Raw genomic sequence first — 19804 nt, forward strand, 5'->3', positions numbered from 1 at the left:
AGCCATGCAGTGTCTCTCACTGTTTCTGTGGAGGGCAAAAAGCTGATTTAGGCAGTACTAGCACAAACAAGGAGCTACAACCCATGCCCTCATTTTGCAGATTCCAGAATTCAAGACTATTTGTCTCCCTGAATAATATCTACAGCATAAGCTTTTCCCCAACCTAAACAATTAAGAGCCTGAGATAGGACACACTCCTCTCTGGAGGCAGTGGGACATCCCTGCTTCCCACACCCTGGTCTTGGCAGCTAATATTGTTCCACTTCATCACAAGCCCTGACAGACCAAGGGAGGAGCTGGGAATCTTGGGGAATGAAAATGAGTTCATCCTCACCCGTGCTGCCAGGAAGCAGTGAGGGAGGTCAGCATCCCTGCTCTGCAGGATGACAGCTAAAGGTAAAATGCTTCTGGCTACTGCTCAGCCTCACTAGGGATTAAATCTGGCTGCAAACCTCTCCCTGATGAGGACTGGGTAGGTCAGCTGAGAGATATGAACACCCAGAAAATTAGTAAAGGAGAACCATTACTGAAAAGCAAATGCCACTGGGTTAGCAACTTACTTTTTTCTTTCCTTATCTCTTTTAAGAGTTTGAGATCCTCCAGCCTGCTGCGCCTGAGACTGGAGCAATTCAGCTGCTGTCTTCCTCTGTTTAAATGCATTTACTTCATCATCCAGAGATTTCTTCTTATCCTCTAGCTTCTTTTTCTCATCCTGATGCAACTTCTTCAGGCGATCAAACTTTTCATGCAGCTAGAGGGAAAGGAGAGAGGTGAGCAGGACCCAGCACTGCCAGATATTCTGCTCACAGGAAAAATGATGGAAGCATCCTGTGAAAAATCAGCCTGCAAGTCACTGTTGGTCTCTACATAATTTCTATCCCCGTGCTGATGCTGCATAGACAAAGGGCAGGCAACAGTCTCCTGCTACAGCAGCTTACAAACAGGCAGTGTTCTAGTGATGCACCACTGCACACCCAAACAGAGGACTGGGAGAGCATAATTGTAAAAAAAATGAAATCCATTTCAAGGGCTCTCTGCTGTATTTCTCTTTAAAGGTCAGCAAATTAATGGATTTTTCACCACACTAAGGAAGTTTTATTATAACAACCTTATATCAGGGGCTGTTTTGCTCACTGAATTTTGCCACACTACAATTCTTCATCAGAATCAAGTCTGTGGCACTTCTGTGGCACAGTAAGTTGTACACTACAAACACTGTGATGTTTTGTCCTACAGGATGAACACGTAGATGTCACCATGATCCCAAGTTAAGCTTTAGACTTGTTGATAAGAAAGTCCTAAATCACACTCTGCAGAAAGTGCTTTGGCAGCAGCTACCTACTTGGGAGTGGATCCATCACTCACAACTATGAAGAGACAAGTACTGCAATCTTCACCTCTTTTTCAGCCTCCTTCAGCTCTGCTTCTTTTTCCTTGACCCTCTGGACAAACATTTGCCTCATTGCCTCTTCTTTTTTCTGCAATTCTCCCAGAAACTCATTTCTTTTGGCTTCGTAAGTTTCTTGTAAGCTAAAAAGAAAAGCAAGTCCAGTGATATGGCTTGGGACAAACTCTGCTTCCCCCAAGACCCTGAAATCAGCCCCTCACCATGAACACTCCTTTCTCACAGCACATCTGCTACTCGCCCACCCACATGTACCCAGGATCTTCTTTATCCACCCATTTCTGGGGTCTGTAAGCCACTGCCCTGTTCTGTATTTTGAGCGTGGAGCAATTCAAAGAGACAAGGTAGCAACAAACACTAATTCAGAGGGGCATTTCTGCACCTCTGCAGCATGGATATTTCTACTCCCATACTTGCAGCTCCACAGTCAATCCCTGCACACTGTGGTTTCACCTTCTCTCACTCACCCAGTGTTAGGGTTAGGTCACCCAGTACCTTTGCTGAAGCCTGGATTTATCTGACCTGCCAGGTTTTCCTGCTGCAGCTGCTGTCTGAAGGACACGAACGTAGACACAGAGAGTGCCTCCAACAACACCTCTCTTGAGATCTGCCTCCTGCAGGGAGCCCACCTGAAGGGTTTGCTGTCTGGATCAGTGTCCTTGAAGCCCATCTCCTCCAGCTTACACCTCCGGTACAGCTCATAGTGGCGCGTGTGGGTCTGCTCACGCAGGTCCTCCATGTTCACACGGATCAGCATCTCCCGCAGCTTCACAAAGTCACAGTGAGCCTCATTCTCCACTAAAAAGGAGACATGGAGTAAGGTGGGGGCAGAAACAAAGGTCTCTTTCCACATCCCCCACCCGTCTGCTCCTCCAGAAGGTTTAACAGCCCTTCCGAGCAGAGAAAACTCTCCTTATGGGCCTGGCATGCAGATTTCACAAAGGATAATTCCCAGTGGGATTTAAAGGCCAGCAGGCCCTTCTGCTCCCCTCATGAGAGCCCACTGCCTCCTGGCAGAAGTGACACCATTCATGCCATGCAAATCCCAAGACTCAACTCACCCTGCACTGTGCCCCAGGGGTACTGGCGAGCTTTCATCATTTTGTTTCCTATTTTCAGCTCCTCCGTGCTCCCAATCACTGCAAATGGCAAGTGGGCCTGGAACACATTCAGTGGTAGCCACGTTAGTCCCTCTGAGCTCTGGCTGATCTGCCAGCTCACAGGGATTGATCACAGCCACTGTGATCACAGGGATCTGCACAGCCACTGAGCAGGGCAGTCAGTATGCACACACTAATCTCAGGGGGTCTACTCACTGGCCACTAGCCCAAGACAAGGGGGGGAGAAGGGAGGGTCCTTTTTGGAAACCTTGTTAGTGCTACCACTCTACAGCCTCTACCTGGCTGATCCTCCCAGCCACAGGGTCTCAGGTGAGGTGAGCCAGTGCAAGACCAGCATCAGACTGACAGCTCCAACAGCGTGCAGGGCGGCTCCGACTGCTGTGCCAGGGCTTGCTGTGGCTGAGGAGAAACATCTGCACAAGCACAGAAGCAAGGAAAGAGGTCTTGGAGACTTCTTGATTTCACCCCCACCACCACTCCATCAGCTCATACTGGAGCACAAGACAATTTGTGCTGGAGAGGAAGGGCTGAAGGGGTCCGTGCCCCTGAGGTCTGGGAAGGACTCAGCCTTCCCTGGGGCTGTGCTGAGCCCTCAGCACCCCCTTTCCCACATCCCACAGCATTCCTTTATGCAAACTGGTTCTGAGAAACCCAAAAGAGTGCCAATGGCTTTACAAAACCCTCATGATGATGACACTATGTGCAGCTACTGTTAGATGGCTGCACTCCTAGAGGACAAAGGACACCACAGCTAGGGATCACTGTGACTCAGCTGTGACTTGTTAGGCTCTCCAAGCTGAGACAGGCATTTCAGAGAGAAAACTTGTACCTGGAGGCTAAGAACAAGACAGATTTATTTGCTTCTCGAAAAAACAGAAATCAAAAATAAGTTTCTGCTTTGCAGAAATGGTACTTTTTGCCTTCTGCAGAGGCAGCCAGTGCAAGCTCAGCAGAGCTGGAACAGAAATCCTTCTCACAATTCTCTGGGATTAGAAGACCTCACCTGACACTTCTCTCCTTCCCTAAACTCAGCAAAGCAACCCCCCAGGACACTGCTATTTGTCTTTGCTGCATCTCTCTGTTGTGCAATGAAATCTCTCCCCACCTCTCATTGCTCCTGGGAACTGCACTGCACTCTGCCAAGCTGCAGAGAAGTCAAGTGCAAGGTTTCAGCACTTAAAAATAAATTTGCCAGCTCCCTGCACCCACCCCTTCTGCTGAGCTCTGCGCAGTGACATTTGTTAGCTTGAATTTTTAAAGTGTGCTGAGGGCAATTAAAAGGAAGCCAACTCTATGGAAGATCAGTGGACAAGTTCAGGACAGCTGGTGCAGCAAAAGACTTCAGAGATCAAGTTTTCTGCTTTCAGAGTGTGGCTCACACTGTCACACTGCAAATATTTCAAAACTGCCTGCAAGCCCTCACAGAGATGGCCCTTTCAGACTGTGTTTCTCCATTCCTCTTGCACAGGAACACATATAGAGTCAGAGGGACTGATGGTCAGTGTGGTGGGGCCATCCTGGGCCAGGCAGAGGCTCCGTGCAGGGTCCCTCTCCAGGCAGGCACCCAGAGGTGCCAGCACCCGGAGGGACCCAGGCAGCACGGGGCTGTGCCTGCTCCGGGCAGGGGAAGCTCCCTGCAGGGCAGGCCAGGCAGCAGGAAAAGGAAAAGTGGTCTCCCAGGTTGAAGGAATCTGATTTTCAGAAGAAGGCTGTCTAATGGCAAAAGATCCAGAACACTGGAAGGGAAGGAAACAAAGCTGCACAGCCTCCAACACACAACACGAGGGAAACTCCCCCAGCCAGATTTCACAGGAATAATTTGCTGCCTCACTTCTACAAGCTATGGAAGACAAGACTGACCCCATAGAGCTGTTTCTAGAAGAAAAGCCATCACAGCTCTGTGGTGCTTGAGGTTTCAGGCCAGCTGCTCCCCCCCCAGCCCAGACAAAGGTTTGTCAGTGGCAGTGTGGTCCCCACTGGTGAACCTCTCCTCCACAGCTCTCCTCCGCTACCTGCTTCTCTCCTCTTCCCATTCTGCCACTTCTGGGTGAGAGCTTCCAGACCTCCCTGTTGGCTTCTTCAGACTGTCCATGAGGAGCATCCCACGGTGGGCATCTCCCACAGCTATTAATGATTGTTTGCTTCATATCCAGGTCTCCAGAACAGTGAAGTCAGGGAATTTCCAAGGGACTGACAGGAGCAACCCAAGACAGTGGCAGAAACCCTGTGCTATGGCCAGAGAGGCACAGCCTGAACCTCAGCTGCCCATGGGCCCAGTTCCCCCTGGGTCATCTCCTCCACTGGTACCAACTGCTCAGCTGCCATCTTTGCCATGGACAAAGTCCTGGTGATTCCTTCTTCCATCAGCAAGGATGTTTCAGCTTCCACAGTGTGAGACAGCTCCTGTAGCTGCAAGTGGTTTCATTTAGCCAGCAGGTGCACAGAGAACATTTTCTTCAGTAATAAGACAAATTCATTCAAAATGGAAAAGCAGAGAGAGAACTGAAAGAATAGGAGAGCTTGTTTTTCTTAAATAAAGAATAAAATCCAGATGGGAAAGGACCTAAAGAATTTTGGACAGTGTTTTCTCTGAACTTATAAATATATGCTTGGTGGGGTTCTCAAAAAGGCCAAATTGGTCTCAAAGAAAATCAGGCATCTTGTTCTGAAGACTTCTTTAATCTGATTATTTTCTAAATACTTCACTTGACACTTTTGTTCATGGTTAAAGACTTTTGTTTCTGATCATGATGGCACAGATCTTAAATCATTCAGTTAGTCAATTCCTGCCAGAGAACACAATATTTTCTCTGTTTAGTAAGCCAATTTGGAAGGCAAAATACTCTGGAAAAAAGATCCTAATGCATAGAGCACAAGTGGATATAATGAAGTAAAATGAATATGAAGCAGTCTGTTTGTGTATTTTAAAGGCTGATTTTACTCTTCATTCAAATGAAAATTAATGTAGGTTAAAGGCAAACATTAAATAACCAGAAGACCAGTAGCCATTTTCTCTGTAATTAAAAAAAGTGACCAATCCAAAGAAGGTGCAGTCAGTGCAGCTGCACTGATAATCTTTCAAAGATGTTGATCTGTAACAGGCAAAGCTGAGGAAGCTTTCTGTAGGGAAGTACAAACACAGAGGTTATGGCAACTGATTTATATCAAGGTTTCCCATTCCTTGATTTTACTCATGACTCAAATTGGCAATTTAAGTCATAAATCTAAATCCACCCACTGTGGTTCTTTTACTGGTCTCAATCCCTCCACAAGCTCATCTCTTGACCTGAAGCATAAGCAGATTTGTCTTACATTGCTCATAAAATCAGTATTTGGATGCAAGTTTTCCAGGTCTGCAAAACTGCCTTGATCAGATTCAGATTCTGGCCTGCTTAGTTCCCATAAACCTGGTAATTACAGTTTATATCAGTTTAATGGAGGATTTAAAGAGCTGATCTCTCTGTGCAGCAGCTGACACAACCCAGAACATCTAAAATCAGCAATTCCCTCCGAGGAGACATAAAAATGATAGAAAGGATGAGTAGAGGTTTACTTCCACCCTCAGAAGGTCCAAGGGCAGAAGATTTCTCCCTTTGTCATCACACCTCTGGTTCCTCGAGGATGGAGTGATGCTGCAGCTTCATTTCCAGGAGTAGCAGTATTCTGACACAGTGAGAGCACTAAGCACTGAGAAAGCCATCACAAAACCACCCTGACCAGGAAACTACCACTGACAGCTCTTAGGTTTGGGCAAACTTCTCCTCACCACTCAATAACTATCAATACTTCATCAAGAGACAACACAAAAATTGGTCACCTAGGCTTGTACTTCATCAACAGCAGCTTAGCAAGCAACCTCCCCCACGTGCTCTCCTGTAAAGACTTCTGGAAAATGGAAGCATAGTCAGGATGTGCTGGATGAGGGGCCAAGGCATAACTTGTTCCATCTTCAAGGAGCCACAGACTGGCACCCATGATGCTGGGAACACCAGAGCCAGAAGAAGCACCTGCAGGCATTCTTGGCCTGACTTGTGCACTGTTCCTCACATGTTGCTGGTTAGGCTCTGCACCTCCTTGCCACAAGATCCTGGAATTCACTGGTGGGGGGACATCAGGTGATGCATGGGAAAGAAATCTGGAGAAACCCTTGAACTGACCAGGGGAAGATGCTGGGGAGGTATCTGGGGGAAGTTAAGCATCAGATAAGGCAGATGTTTAGGGAAGTGCCACTGCCCTGGATGGGCCTCTGGTCCCACCCTTGTGGGTTTTCTTTCTCCTATCAGCACTTGGATGTAGCCTAAGGGAAGCCACTGCTCTAACCATCCTCCATGTATCCCCCTGTCCATCTGCTCTGAGCACCAGGGCCAAAAGGCCAAACCAGACCAAGGACCTAGCTAAGAAACTTGATCAATAATAAGAGAGCAACTCAGTGCAGACAGGAGTCCCTGGGCAAGGGAAGGGCATGAGGAGACACTGATGGAGGCAGAGCTTTGCCAGCCCAGGAGAGGAAAGCTCCTTGGTACAAAAAACACAGGGCAAGGAGCAGAGAGGTGCTGTGAAATCGTTTGGGTTTGAGACACAAAATAAAAAGAAAAGTGGATTTAAGAAACATCCCAATCCAGGCCACCAATCTCAACAGTGACAGTGCTGTTCTGGGAGAGGAGGAGGTGCTGAGTCACTTACATTCATTGTCCCATTTATCTCTGCCACCGATTCATCATCTGTTGGGAACTGGTAGATCTGCACCCCATTACTGACCAGTTCACTTGTGATTTTAATTTTAAATTTGGTCAGCTCACTCTTGGAAATGGCATCAGATTTGGCAATGATGGGAATGATGTTGACCTAGAAAGAAACAGAGTGGAAAGAAATCCTTAACTTTGCTCCAGGGAATTTTTCCAGTCTGCAGTACAACTTATAAAAATTTAAAAGGGTTCAGTAAACCTACAGGACTGATCTGTCAACCCACTTGCATAAGGGTTACTCAAGGTGGGGAGATATGCTCTGGAAAAGTGGCAGCCTTTCTGCCACATGGACAATGAACTTGCCCTGTGAGAGTTAAATCTGCCTACCTTGCTGTCAAGCTTCTTCATTGTCACCAAATCCAGGGATTTCAGTGAGTGGCCTGTCGGAGCAATGAAATACAAGCAAGCGTGGATTCGGGTGTCATGGTAGTTGTGCAAGACCCTTTTTATCTTCAGTTCTTCTTGCAAGTAGGCTTCAAACTGAGCATCAATGAACTCAACAATGGGCTTATAGCTTTGGTGAAAAAACAAAGGAAAAAAAAAGTTATACATCTGGTAGTCAGAAAGGTAAACAGGCTGTGCTCCTTTGCTTGCTTTTAAAAAGCAAGCTGATAGCACTTCCCAAGACCAATTCTCTCAATCTCCCCACATGTAAGTGATTTCAAAGCTGTTCTGCTGACAAGATGTAGTCCCACATCAGACTCTAGCAGCATGACAAAACACAGAACTGGAGAGCCACCAGAGGACAGGGGACACACCATCCTCTCCAGGGAAAGGAGACTCTCATGCTTTGCAATGTGAAGGTGAGAGACTTCTTTAAAAAGGAAGGACAATGTAGACTCATTTGCAGCAGTGTGGAACCCTTGCTGGGGTTTACACAGGGCTATGAGTCCTGCAGGTGGAAGACAGCTCGCCAGTCAGTGCCACCTTTGCCCAGTGCTCTGGGGCAGGAAATCCCTGCAACCCCCTTGCAAAGCCACCTGAAATACACAGCCTGCCAGACTCACCAGGTAAAGGGCATGGGTGCATCTTAAACAAAACTAAAATTAAAATCTAACAGACTCACAACCCAGCAAATCCCACCTGCAATGCCTCTGTGAGGATGCACCTTGGAGAGAGTCTGGTGGAATCACACACCCCTTCACTGCCATGGTCCAGCTACACTGGGATGTGACCTGCCAGAGATACCTCTCCAGGTATCTCACTGCACATTTATCCTGCTCTCCTGGCAACACAGAAGAGCCCTATGAAGCCAAACTGTCTCTAGACCACACCAGTGGCTTGGTCAGCAGAGCACAAGGCAAGAAGCAAAGATGCCCTGGAGCTCTCTGCTCTCCCTACCAGATGTATTTGGGCAGGATGCAGGCAGGGCAGATACTGCTCTTATAGAAAGAGAAAGCTGCTTTGACAGCTGGAGCACTGCTGCTACACCTCACTCTCTGTCCTCTCTTCTACCTGCCCATTCCAAAAAGATGACAAGGACAACCCATAAGAAGGAAGGAGGAAACTTTTACAGCCCAGGCTGGCCCAGCTAGAGCACGGGGAGAAACCCTGCATGAGAAAACCAAGTGACCATACAACCTCTCTCCCTCTTTACTCACCTGTCCTCTTTGTTGATCTGATCCCCAAAGCCAACTGTGCTCACAATGGTCAGTTTGAGGTTGACATTGCTCTCCTGCAGGTCATAGGTATTAGATTTCAGCTGGACCCCAGGCTGTGAGTGAGATGCTGGGTCACCTTCAAACTTGGTGTTGAAAAGTGTGTCCATGAGGGTAGACTTACCAAGGCCAGTTTCCCCTATTGGAGAAAAAGAGAGTTGAAATGGTCTGTTGAATATTAATATGGTTTGGCCTTTCAGCTACCAAACGTTAACAGGGGTGAAACTGTAGCAGATGAAAGCAGATCTCATGCTCCAAAGGGATCATCTGGCAAACAGAAAGCCATGTACAATGGGAGGTCTGTATTCTGGGGAAATTACATTTCACAGTCTAATGGCCATTAACATCGTTAGAAAAGAGAGATGAAAAGAAAGAGGTGAAAAGGTCATGAGGAAAACAACGTTCAGATCCTGCATAAACCCACAATTACAATAGAGAAGATGCTGTTTTCATTAAAAAGTGGGAGGCAGAACGGGGCTCGTTGCCATTTCCAAAAAAAGATCCTCCAGATCAATATGTCTCTAACAAGCAGCCACTGAAATAGCCTCCTGTGCAGACACACAGAGCTGGCCCTAGTCCTACAGCAAGCTGTAGTTGGTTTCTGGTACCCAAAATAGCTTAAGTTAGGGGAATCAGCCTTCTAGACTGGGAGGGGACTTTGTAATACCTGGTTTCCATACCTACACAAGTTACACAAGACTCCAAAATCTGCTTCCAAAAGTCCTGCAGCACTGAACTGCTATTTGGATGCCATCTATCAATGGGGAACTATTTCCTTGTCTGGAAGAAAGAGACAAATCCCAGAGACCAGCCTGAAATTTCAGATACATCCCAAGAAAAACCAAAACAAATCCCTCTGTTCCAACATTTCACAGGGCAGCTTCCCTTTACCACACTCTGACAAGGGTGCCAGCTTTTCCAGCCCTGAGGATCCAACTTTGTACTAAACTCATGAGCAGTCTGGTGTGCTGCCCTGTGAGGGCTGTTGTTTTGGGGGCAAACACTGATTTCTGAGCTGCCCCAATGGCTTTTGCTGAAACTTGAGGAGCAGGCTGAAGCCCAGCTGAAAAGGCTGCTCCTCCATCCTGCTCCAGGACCATGGGGAGACCATGTCTGCCCAAAGCAGTTTTCCCCTTCCTCCCTGAGCCCTCAGCTCCTAGCTTCATCATATTCCTACTTTTCTCAGAAGAAAAGACCTTATTTTTGTAGGCTTAGAGCTCTGTGACAGATCCAAAACCTACATGAAGCAGCCAGTTCAACAAGAGGAAACTCCTCCCCATCCAAATTTTCCCTGCAAACAGACAAATTCCTCTTTCTCAGCCCCAGAAAGGACTTCTCTCAAGGCTGAAGTACACAACAGGGAGGGCAGAGCAAACATCCGCTGCTCTGGGAACTGAGCAGTCTCTGATTGCCAGGATCATATATCAAGTATCTTTCCATAAGGCAGCAAGAGTCATTAACATCTGAAAGTCAATACACACCCTGAGCTGCAGATCTGCCCAGAAGCCAGCTAAGAGCTTGTGCTCCACCTCCAATTGATGCCAGCTACAGTCAGAACAGCCACAAATCCAGCTGCTCTTGGCACCAATCTTCTTTGCAACCCAAAGGGGAGAAGAGGGACTCAGCACCAGGAGGGGTTTCTGCAGTTCTTGTGCTCTGTTAGTGATCAGCCACATCTACAACACAGGTGACCAGAGTGCACCAGTGGGAGAAAGATAAGTGGGGACCCAGCAGGTTATCCCTGTCACTGGAGGATCCATCCAGAAGGCTCCTGGCTGATCACAGCAAGCATTTCATTGACTTGGAACCTCACAGGTTGGGGTTTTGGAGTGTCATTGGCCCCACAAAGAGAGAAGATGCACAAAGCAGAGCAGATCAGAGCATTGACACGGTTTGGATGGGGATTTTGAGAGTTAACAGCCTGCACCACCCACCCAGGTCTTTCTCAGGGATTCCAGGAAAACAGCAGCATTAAAAAAAAGGCAAAAATCTAAAGAGCCTGAGAAGGCTGCAGCATTTCCAGAGCTCCTGCCAAGGGATGGGTGGGACAGAATGGGGAGCCAGATGCTTGCCTGTAGATGCCAGGAAGAGGAGTCTTGGGTCAGGGGAGCTCATCCTGGTGGGAAGGCATCCCTGGGGTGGGGGAGCACAGCCCACACTCCAGCCTGCAAACCCCCTCCTGTGCCACCATCCTGCATTCACAGCCTGGCAGCCCCAGGAGGAGGGAGGGTGGGATCCAGCAATCTGTGGCCCAGTCCTCCAGGGCTGCAGGACAGGGTGACAGGGGAGCAGCAGCAGTGACCAGGGCAGGGACCTCCTCTGAGCAGAGGATACAGGAGGTCAGGTATGAATCACACAGGCTTCTGGGCAGACAAAACACCCCATAAGCAGCCTCTTGATTCTGCCTCCTCCCTTCTTTAGGGCAAAAAGTGTCCACATGAGGCCAAGCCTATTGCTTAAATGCATTCTGAACCTGCTAGTTATTGCCTACTATAAATCAATCTAATGTGTTGTTTTCAGCAGGAGTGACTTCCAACTGTCAGAGGGGCCAGGAGAAGTACATAGAGAGATGCAGGAAAATTTTAAAGACAGAACATGCTTTAAAACTCCATCTCATGTCAGCTACATGGAGCCAGCCAAGGCAACTTTGAGTTCACACGCTTAGGTTTTTCTTTTGGAAGGGGAAGATCCAAACTGCTAAGACATTTTTCCATAGGTGGGAGTTGCCCATCCAAACACCTACAACTTTGTGTTTAAAACACCAAAGACCCAGACACTAACACAGTGTCTCCAATGTGAAGTTTGAGAAATCAGAAGATCAGCCAGAAGATCAACCCCACATAACCCCACCAACACAGGACAACATCAAAGCCTGACAGGGCAGAGGAGGGTGGAGGAGAGAGAATGACTGCCTCAGATAAAAGAAACACAACATTACTACTGATGGAATGACATGAGATGATAAAAGAATGAAGAGGTTCATAAAGTGCTTTGCTGTGTTAAACATGACCAGAGGTAGGGAGCACTGCTGCTCTGAAGAGCAAAATGACAGGAGGGAGGATTTCTGAATCTCCTGGGAGTTTCAAGCTGACACAGAGGCAACTTTCTTCTGGATGGAAAATGCAAATGGTGCCAACTGCTTCTTGTAAGGACAGGAGTCCAGATGGGACAGATGGGCTGATGAAAAGGACAAGTGCTCATTCCAGCTGACAGTGCTGGAATCTTCTCCAAAAAGCAAAAATTATGAATGGGGATTAAGGGAGACAGAATCACCACGCAGAACACAGCAGTGTCAGAGACATCCCTGGCAGGGGGATTATTTCCTGATGTCACACTTCTGGGCACATGTGTGATTTGAGCTCCAAAATCCTACTCCAGCATGATGCACCTCAGCAGTGTCTGCTCTCCTGAAGCAGGGCTGACAAAGGGCTGTGGGGAGGACGGGGCAGGGAGGGCAACCTTCACGGTTAGAGTTCTGCACCAGAAAGCTCTGAGAGTTACTGAAAAGCTCTGGAGTTGCCTTTCATCATGGGGTGGATTTCTGCTATGAAGTCTGATAAGATTCAGAGATGTGGAGGAAAACAAAATCCATCAAGAGGCACCACACCAGTCAGACTCTGGGCACTGCACCAGTACCCACAAGGCACCATCCACTCTTAACTCCTGAGAGCTGCCAGTACCAGGGATGCTGTGCAGGGCTCCCTGCATCTCCTCTCCCTCTCCTGAGGGATGTGCCCTGCTCCAACTCCACGTGCATGTGGCACCCTCAGTGCTTGGTGGAAATGGTTCATCAATCCTGTCCTGGTTTGGGCCAGAATAAAGGTAATTTTCTGCCTTGTACTTTTGCTTTCAGCTCAGTCTCTTGTCAGTAGTTGCACTTGCTGAAATCAACAGCAAGTTTCTCAGTCAGTGTCTGCTTCTGGGACTGATCACATTTGGTGTTTATAGTTACAGCCAGAGATTGGTGTGCAGAACCAGGGACACTGCTCAGTTCTGAGGAACATTTTGCCCTCCAGAAGGAGAAAAGGAGTAAAGAGGTCACACCTGCAGCCCTCCTTTAGGGAGAAATGGACAAGTTAGATGCCAAAACTGACCAAACAGAGTATTCCATCCCATACACATCATACTCAGTATAAATTCGAGGGATCACGAGGGTCAAACCCCTTCCTGCTTCCCCTTCTTCTCCTGTCCCCATTTGCTTCAGCACCCTGGGAGGATTCCATCCATTCCTCTGCCTGTGGTCCTGATCCATTCCAGCCTGAATCTGTGTGTTCCTGCCTCCAGCTCCCAACTGCTGCTGACCCCAGGATTCCATCCTGGACTTTCCCAAGGCTGCCCTGCAGCCTCGGTGGGGATGTGAGAGTTGTTGGGGGAAAAGGGGGAGGAACATGGTATCAATTTTCCTGTATATTTGTATACATTTAGTAATTTTTCCTATTTATCATTCTTGTTTCATTAAAGCTGTGTAGTTCAGTTTCCAACCCATAAGTCTTTCTCCCTTATTCTCTCTCCTTTCTTCATCAGGGAGGGGAGAGGGGATTCAGAGAGCATCTGGCATTTGGGTTAACTGCTGGGCCAGTGTTAAACCCTGACAAACCCCCATTTTGCAGCACGTGCAAAAGCAGAGCTGGGACAAGCACCCTCTGCTCGCTTCAGCTACTCCACAGAGATCCTCTGCTCTGGGACAGCCTGTGTTGCCCAGGCACGATGTTGCTGACATTCTCTGGGCCTCCAGAGCTGCAAGGAGCAAACAATCCCACCACTGGTACCACAAACAACAGGTCACACTGTGCAGGCAACAGCCCATGAGCTACCCAACACCAGCCATCCCTGGGGAGATGGAGAGGAGGGGAGCTGAGAGGTGGAGGTGAGGTGCTACCATACTTCTCTCTAACACTGGCCAGGAGTTAAGGTGAAGGAACAGAAAAAACTGCCCACAGCAAAAGCTCCTTTCTTTGGGAACTCCCCAGCTTCACAAACCAAAACACCTATCTTTGTGCTGAATGCACCTTCATAGGTTCTTTCTTCCACAGAAATTCTGACATCCTAAGCACCCTGCAGCAGCAAGCTGAAGTATACACCACAAAAGCTGTGTCTCCTTTATCTTGTGCCTGGCAATTTAATCTGCTTTTCTCTAGTACACATTAAGTGAAACAACAAACAACTGCTCACTGACTCCCTTTTCTCCACATCACTCAGGATTTAAGATGCCTCAGTCATATCACTCCCCACTGACACTGTGGGAGGACAGAGGAGCCCTTGGAGTATATCCCTGTTCAGAGGCATGGAGTGGCTTTTATGGGAATGCTCTTTGAGGAGAGCAACACCTGTCCTTCACCAGATTAACAACCATGGCTCCAAGTATCATATAATTCAATCTCACAGAAGATAGACCTGCATGTACCCCTTCATGTGATGGAACAGGAGCTAATCCAACATAGCAGGTTTGTAGAGACAAGCCCTGAGGCAGCTCAGCCTGATAAGGCCTTCTCTCACAGAGAGGAAAAAACAGTTCTTTTCATCTGACAAGAGTACAGAGATGCTGCAGGATTCACCAAAGGCTGGGCTGTGGGGGCAGGAGGAACAGCATGGGCTCACAGGAGATGCTGAAGCACCTCAGAGGGCTCACACAGCCCCCAGCTGCCATCAGGGGACCAGTGGTGAAGGGACAGGAGAAGGTTGAGGAGACAGATGGCTTTTTGTTTGGAAAAAACTTGTTTTCTCCTCAGCTGGTTGCACCAGTGACTTCAAAACCAACCACTGGGCAACTTTCAGGCTATGAAGATCAACACCCCACAGGCAGCTGCCTGATGGAGAGATCTGCACATGGGGACCCCTGTGCATCCCTCCCTTCCCCAGGTAGTGAGAGCTCCCACAGCCAAGGGACTCACTTGGAGAAAGAGACCTCAAGGGGTTGTGGTACAGCCCCAGGGAAAAGAAATGGTATTTCTGCCACAAAATAGCCATTTCTCACTGCACTGAACAGGCTGCTTAGAACAAGTCCCCTGCAAATCCTAGAAGAAAGGAAGAGGGAGGTAACTACTTGTAATAGCATCATACTCTAAGGCAACTATCACCTACCCTGGGCAAAACTGAGAAGATTTACATTACAAAATGTCAGCCTATTCTTCCTCTTTCTTTTCCCCATCTCACTGGGAAATGCCATCAGCACAAAAGGTCTCAGCCATTAAATACTTCTACACCCTTTGCACTGAACTAAGAGGCAAATAATATTTTATCATGGCAGCTTTAGGAAGAAAATGTTTGTGCTGAGGAATGAAATACCAGAGAAACCATCCACAACCCCTACCTTCTTATGAGAGGTTTGTTCATTCCCTCTATCTTTGGCTCTAGTCCTACAGGGCAGACAGCTTTCAGACTGAGGAGAGCTAAAAATTGCCCTGCTGTGGATGTGCTGCTGAGAGTCATTTCTGAAGCTTTCCCTGCCTCCTCCACCAGGAGCTGGAGGAATTGGTGGCTCAGATCCAGTATGGCACAGAGAAAAAACATCACTGATTTTTTTTTTCTCCAACAGATGCCACACACAGCTGAAAAACAGGGGGCAACAAAGTGCCTTTCTATTACTCCTGGTGGCACATGGGATCAGTTCACCTGTTTGTTATTTTGTTGGCTCCCATCCTCATTTGTTCCCTGTTCTTCTAGTCCTTTATCCCAAACTCCTGCTGTAAAAGTGAGACCCAACAGAACAAATGACAGAGAGAACCTTTTGCTTGCTTTCTTCATGTTTATAAGTTTAACTTTGTTACCAGAAGTTAACAGAAGCACCAGACAACTGTTAAAAGACAACCTCAACAATCCTCAACTCAAGATTCGTGGATCCTCTTCTTAACTTCTTATTAGGTTTTTCTATAAAGTTTATTTATTTCAAGACAGACCATGTCTTTCTTATTACTAATCACAGAAGACTGGCATTAATAACTAACGTACATTGACCTTGGCAAATCCTTGTTATTCAGATCAACAAGGAACTCATGCATTCCATTTTTGTCCTACAGAGAGGAAAGCTGAGGCACTCAACCCTCCACACATCAAAGTGAACACACGACCACAGAAGTCATCTACTGCTACACCTGTAACTTCAACCCCCCCCCAGCACCTCAATAAATGCAAAAGCAAATAGTGTAAGAGTTCCATCCTTGGGACAAGTGTTTCACCAGGTCACATCACATCCACATTCTGTGGAAATCACCCCTGGAGACTCAGCCTGGCAACGACCTCCACTTGTCTGGAAGGTTTATCATCATCTCACCTGAATACCACTGTCAGAGAAAGTTTTCCTCTCAGCTCCACTTAGCAGGGATTTAATCCTTTCCTCTCAGACTTAACCCTGTCCTGGGCAAACCCCAGGTCCATACCATGAGCTGGATCTCTCACCGAGGGGACAGAGAGCCTTTGTGTGAGTGCAGAGCTGACCCCCAGCTAGGCTGAGTCCCCAGGAGCACCCAGAGCTGCAGCTCTCCCCTCTGTCACACCAGGCACTGCTGGGACCATCTGGGATGCCCCAAGTAGCCATGGCCACACAATAACCTCCTGCTCCCAGAAGGCACTGGCATCAGTAAACCAATCAAGCCATCCTAGCAGACATTTATTTATTGCCTTATCCTCCTCATCAAACTACCAGACACAAGCCATACAAGATACTACTTCTGATACCCAGGAGTGCCTCTGAGGAGGGACAGTTTGGGATGCTAACTGTGGGGAAGATCTGTCAGACAGGCAGACACTGCAGGGACAGACACCAAGTCCCACTGCAGCACCAGGCCCCAGCTGAGATCTGTACCACATGGCAGCTTGGAGAATCATAAGACCAGCTAAGGCATGGCCAGACACTATTTTAACTTGAGTATGCACAGAAGGGAGGAGGAAAAAAAAAAAGCTTTTAGTGATTTAAGAGGGGCTTGACTGGTATTTTGTTAAAATAATTGTAATAATAATTCAACAACTAACGAAGCAAGACCTCAGAACAAAGTTCTCTGGCATGAGTACCTATTTTCTCTTAAAAACATCAAATTGAAACATACTAGGAAAATAAAGATCATAATAAGAGCCTGAGATTTTAAGCATTTTATTTCTATGGCTCACTGCTTGGTATAAAGCCATACTGCATAACCTCAGCAGGGATTTCCCAGGGTACCAGTAAATCTTGTTACTGAAAATAGAGAGAACAATGGGAGAAATTTAAATCAAAGCTACCTTGTCAACTCTGTCACCTACAAGCTACATCCAGCTGCAGAGAAGCCCTTTTCCACATGAAAACTTTCCAAAATGGAAATACTCACCCACACACAGGATGTTGAAACAAAACCCATGATTAACTGACTTATTAACCAGCTGGTCAGGCAGACTGTCAAATCCTACGTGTCCGGAAAGTGGGACAGTACGACAGCCTTCACCCTGAAACACAAAGAAATAGTTGTGTTATTTTCAAGCCAAACCCAGTTATCTGTTTGAACCCTAAAAACCTCCCAAATAGATCCAACTGCACTGTCCAAGCACATAAACTGTAAATTGTACACTGTAAATTGTGTCAGTGTGCTTCCCTCTTCTCCCAACACAAATCCAGAAGGCACAAACAGAATGTTTCATTTGCCACGCATTAGAGGGCAGCCCTGTCAGAAAAATATTAAATTGTGCAAAAACACATACCCAAACACAGCTGCTGAAATAATGAGGCAGCAAAACGTTTGTTTCTTGAGAAATCATAAAGATGCTCAAGTCTCAACTTACACTGAAACCAAAAAGAGTCTCTTGGGGAAAGGAATGTATTAATGATGCCTCTGCCTAGGAGACTCTAAAAACTCACTTAATGTGATCTGTAAGTCACCTGTACTTTATGTTTACAGCCACAATTATAGAAACTAGTCAGGAATGGTTAGGAAAACAGCAGTACCCACATGTAGTAACTGATCAGCCCAAACACGCTGCCTCTGCAAAGCTCAAGTGCTGTAGCACAGAAATGGCAGAGAAGAGTCAAACACAATCAAACAGCAATAGCTTCCACTGGGAAGATGGAAGTCTCAGACTGTGAAAAAGAGTTCATCCCAATCTATAAAATGCCCATTAGCACCAGAAAATCAGGGATTATAGACGGAAGCTGCAAGGAAGATGCAGCAGGTGAACAGGACATGCAGGTCTTCCTCAGCTCTGAGTGTTGCTATCTGAGCTCTGGAGAACATCTTTCAAAACTGGGAACTGAGCAGGAGAAAAAAAGCTGAGAAAAAGCATCCAAACCTGAGCTGCTCATAACCATCCAGCTCCATCAGGAGAATGTGGGAGCAGAGGTCCTCAAACCTGCCTGCTGGGGGGCATGGTCTGCTCCTGCCCAGCCACCCAAACAACTCCATCAGAAGCTGCTCCCATGCCCTGCTCTCTCCCATGTCTGACACCATGAACCCAACCTCCCTGGCCAGACATCTCCTCACTGGCCCAGGGAGCAGAAAAAAGGGCCAAGCTCCTTCTCCTTCTGAGCTTCACAGCCTCTTGTTTCTGGAGGAGGGGTCAGAAATTTCCACCTGGCCACTGCAGAAAGGCCAACATGGTTCCAAGATGTTCTGGGTTCCAAACCCACAAGGCAGACAGCAATAAACTACATGCAGGGGCTCAACCTCAGAAATGGCATCATGCTGCTGCTAACCCCACAAATTTCTGTCTACCAACAAGTTCCCCTTTCTTATTAAGATGTTTTTTTAAATATATTTTAGTGTCAAATACATAAAACTCCTCTCCATCCTTTCAGGGACATCAACAGTTTGCAAGAAACACTACAGCCAAAAGGCAAAGGTTTATAGGGTATAATTGTTAACTTACTCTTTCAGCATCATGTTTTCACATATCCTGAAAGCCTGTTTATAGGGACAGGCTTTCTGGTTTTCCCTCTTCTGTTAATGGCACTGGTATTCTAGGCTAGGAAAACATCCCCAAGGAATGCATTTATTACAGCAGCCTGTCAGAGTACAATTATTTGCCTTGTTACTGTTCTGCTGGTGTGGAGGTTTTTTTCCCCCAATACGAGGCTCCAAATACACTTCAGCCATTAACCATATTTACCACCCTGTGATGTGTAAATATGTTTCCCCTTAGCCATATTTTGTGTATTAGTCTGACTCTTCCTGGCAAGATGTTCACCAAATATGGTGCTTCATTAATTCCTAAGCACCTTGCCTCCAAATGCTCATCAGGAAGGGACTCACTCCACTTTCTGCTTTTGCCTTCTGAGGCTGCAGCTCTGATGCCCAATAATTGACAAACAACTAAAGCAGAAGAAGGGGTGACCATCAGGCACACAGATTTTGTAATGACACACCTAAACTCTCCTTAACTGCTTTCACCATCATAAAATCCCAGCACCAGGGTATTTCATGGCAGTCTCACCTACAGCAAGAACATCATGGCCCCCAGTGAAGGACAGATGGGTGGACAGGGTCCACAAATGTGCAAGAGAGAACCACAGGCAAGATTTTTCCCAGGGAAGGAGAAACATCAAGTGAATGTTTAATACTCAGCCTTAAAACTGCACCATTGGAAGGTTGTTTGAACACTACTCTCCCCAGGAAGCGTGGGTAGGAGTGTAGGCTCTTATTAAGAACAAATCTTCTCTTCATCACTAAATATAAGTGCGATCCAGATGGAATAAAATAAATGGTAGAAGCTAAGCCACTCTAGGCTGAAGGAGGAATTTACCAGCACAGAGAATTCAGCCTGCAAGTCATTTCCTGTAGTTTCTTTTTCTAGTCACCTATGGTTTTATAATGCAGTTAAACCACACTTCACATCTGCTACAGGCCAGGAAACAAGTACTGCAAAACCTGATTTCCAGTCACAGCAGCTGAGCCTTCACATCAAGCAGCCAGGCAC

General features: G+C 47.1%; 1 protein-coding gene across 7 annotated transcripts in view; it reads right to left on the reverse strand.

Annotated features, from left to right (window-relative positions):
• Positions 1 to 19804, reverse strand: part of SEPTIN6 (septin 6) — a 30845-nt gene that overhangs the window by 6931 nt on the left and 4110 nt on the right. For all 7 annotated transcript variants that reach the window (XM_030449137.1, XM_030449138.1, XM_030449142.1 and 4 more), the window contains exons 2-9: positions 17230 to 17344; positions 8873 to 9068; positions 7599 to 7785; positions 7210 to 7371; positions 2467 to 2563; positions 2035 to 2203; positions 1398 to 1530; positions 561 to 751 (exon numbers count right to left, since the gene is read on the reverse strand). In XM_030449137.1, coding sequence (XP_030304997.1) covers positions 561 to 751; positions 1398 to 1530; positions 2035 to 2203; positions 2467 to 2563; positions 7210 to 7371; positions 7599 to 7785; positions 8873 to 9068; positions 17230 to 17344 — 1250 coding nt within the window. The remainder of the gene's footprint in view (positions 1 to 560; positions 752 to 1397; positions 1531 to 2034; positions 2204 to 2466; positions 2564 to 7209; positions 7372 to 7598; positions 7786 to 8872; positions 9069 to 17229; positions 17345 to 19804) is intronic.

This window comes from Calypte anna, chromosome 4, assembly GCF_003957555.1.
Source record: "Calypte anna isolate BGI_N300 chromosome 4, bCalAnn1_v1.p, whole genome shotgun sequence".
NCBI classification, from domain to species: Eukaryota; Metazoa; Chordata; class Aves; order Apodiformes; family Trochilidae; genus Calypte; species Calypte anna.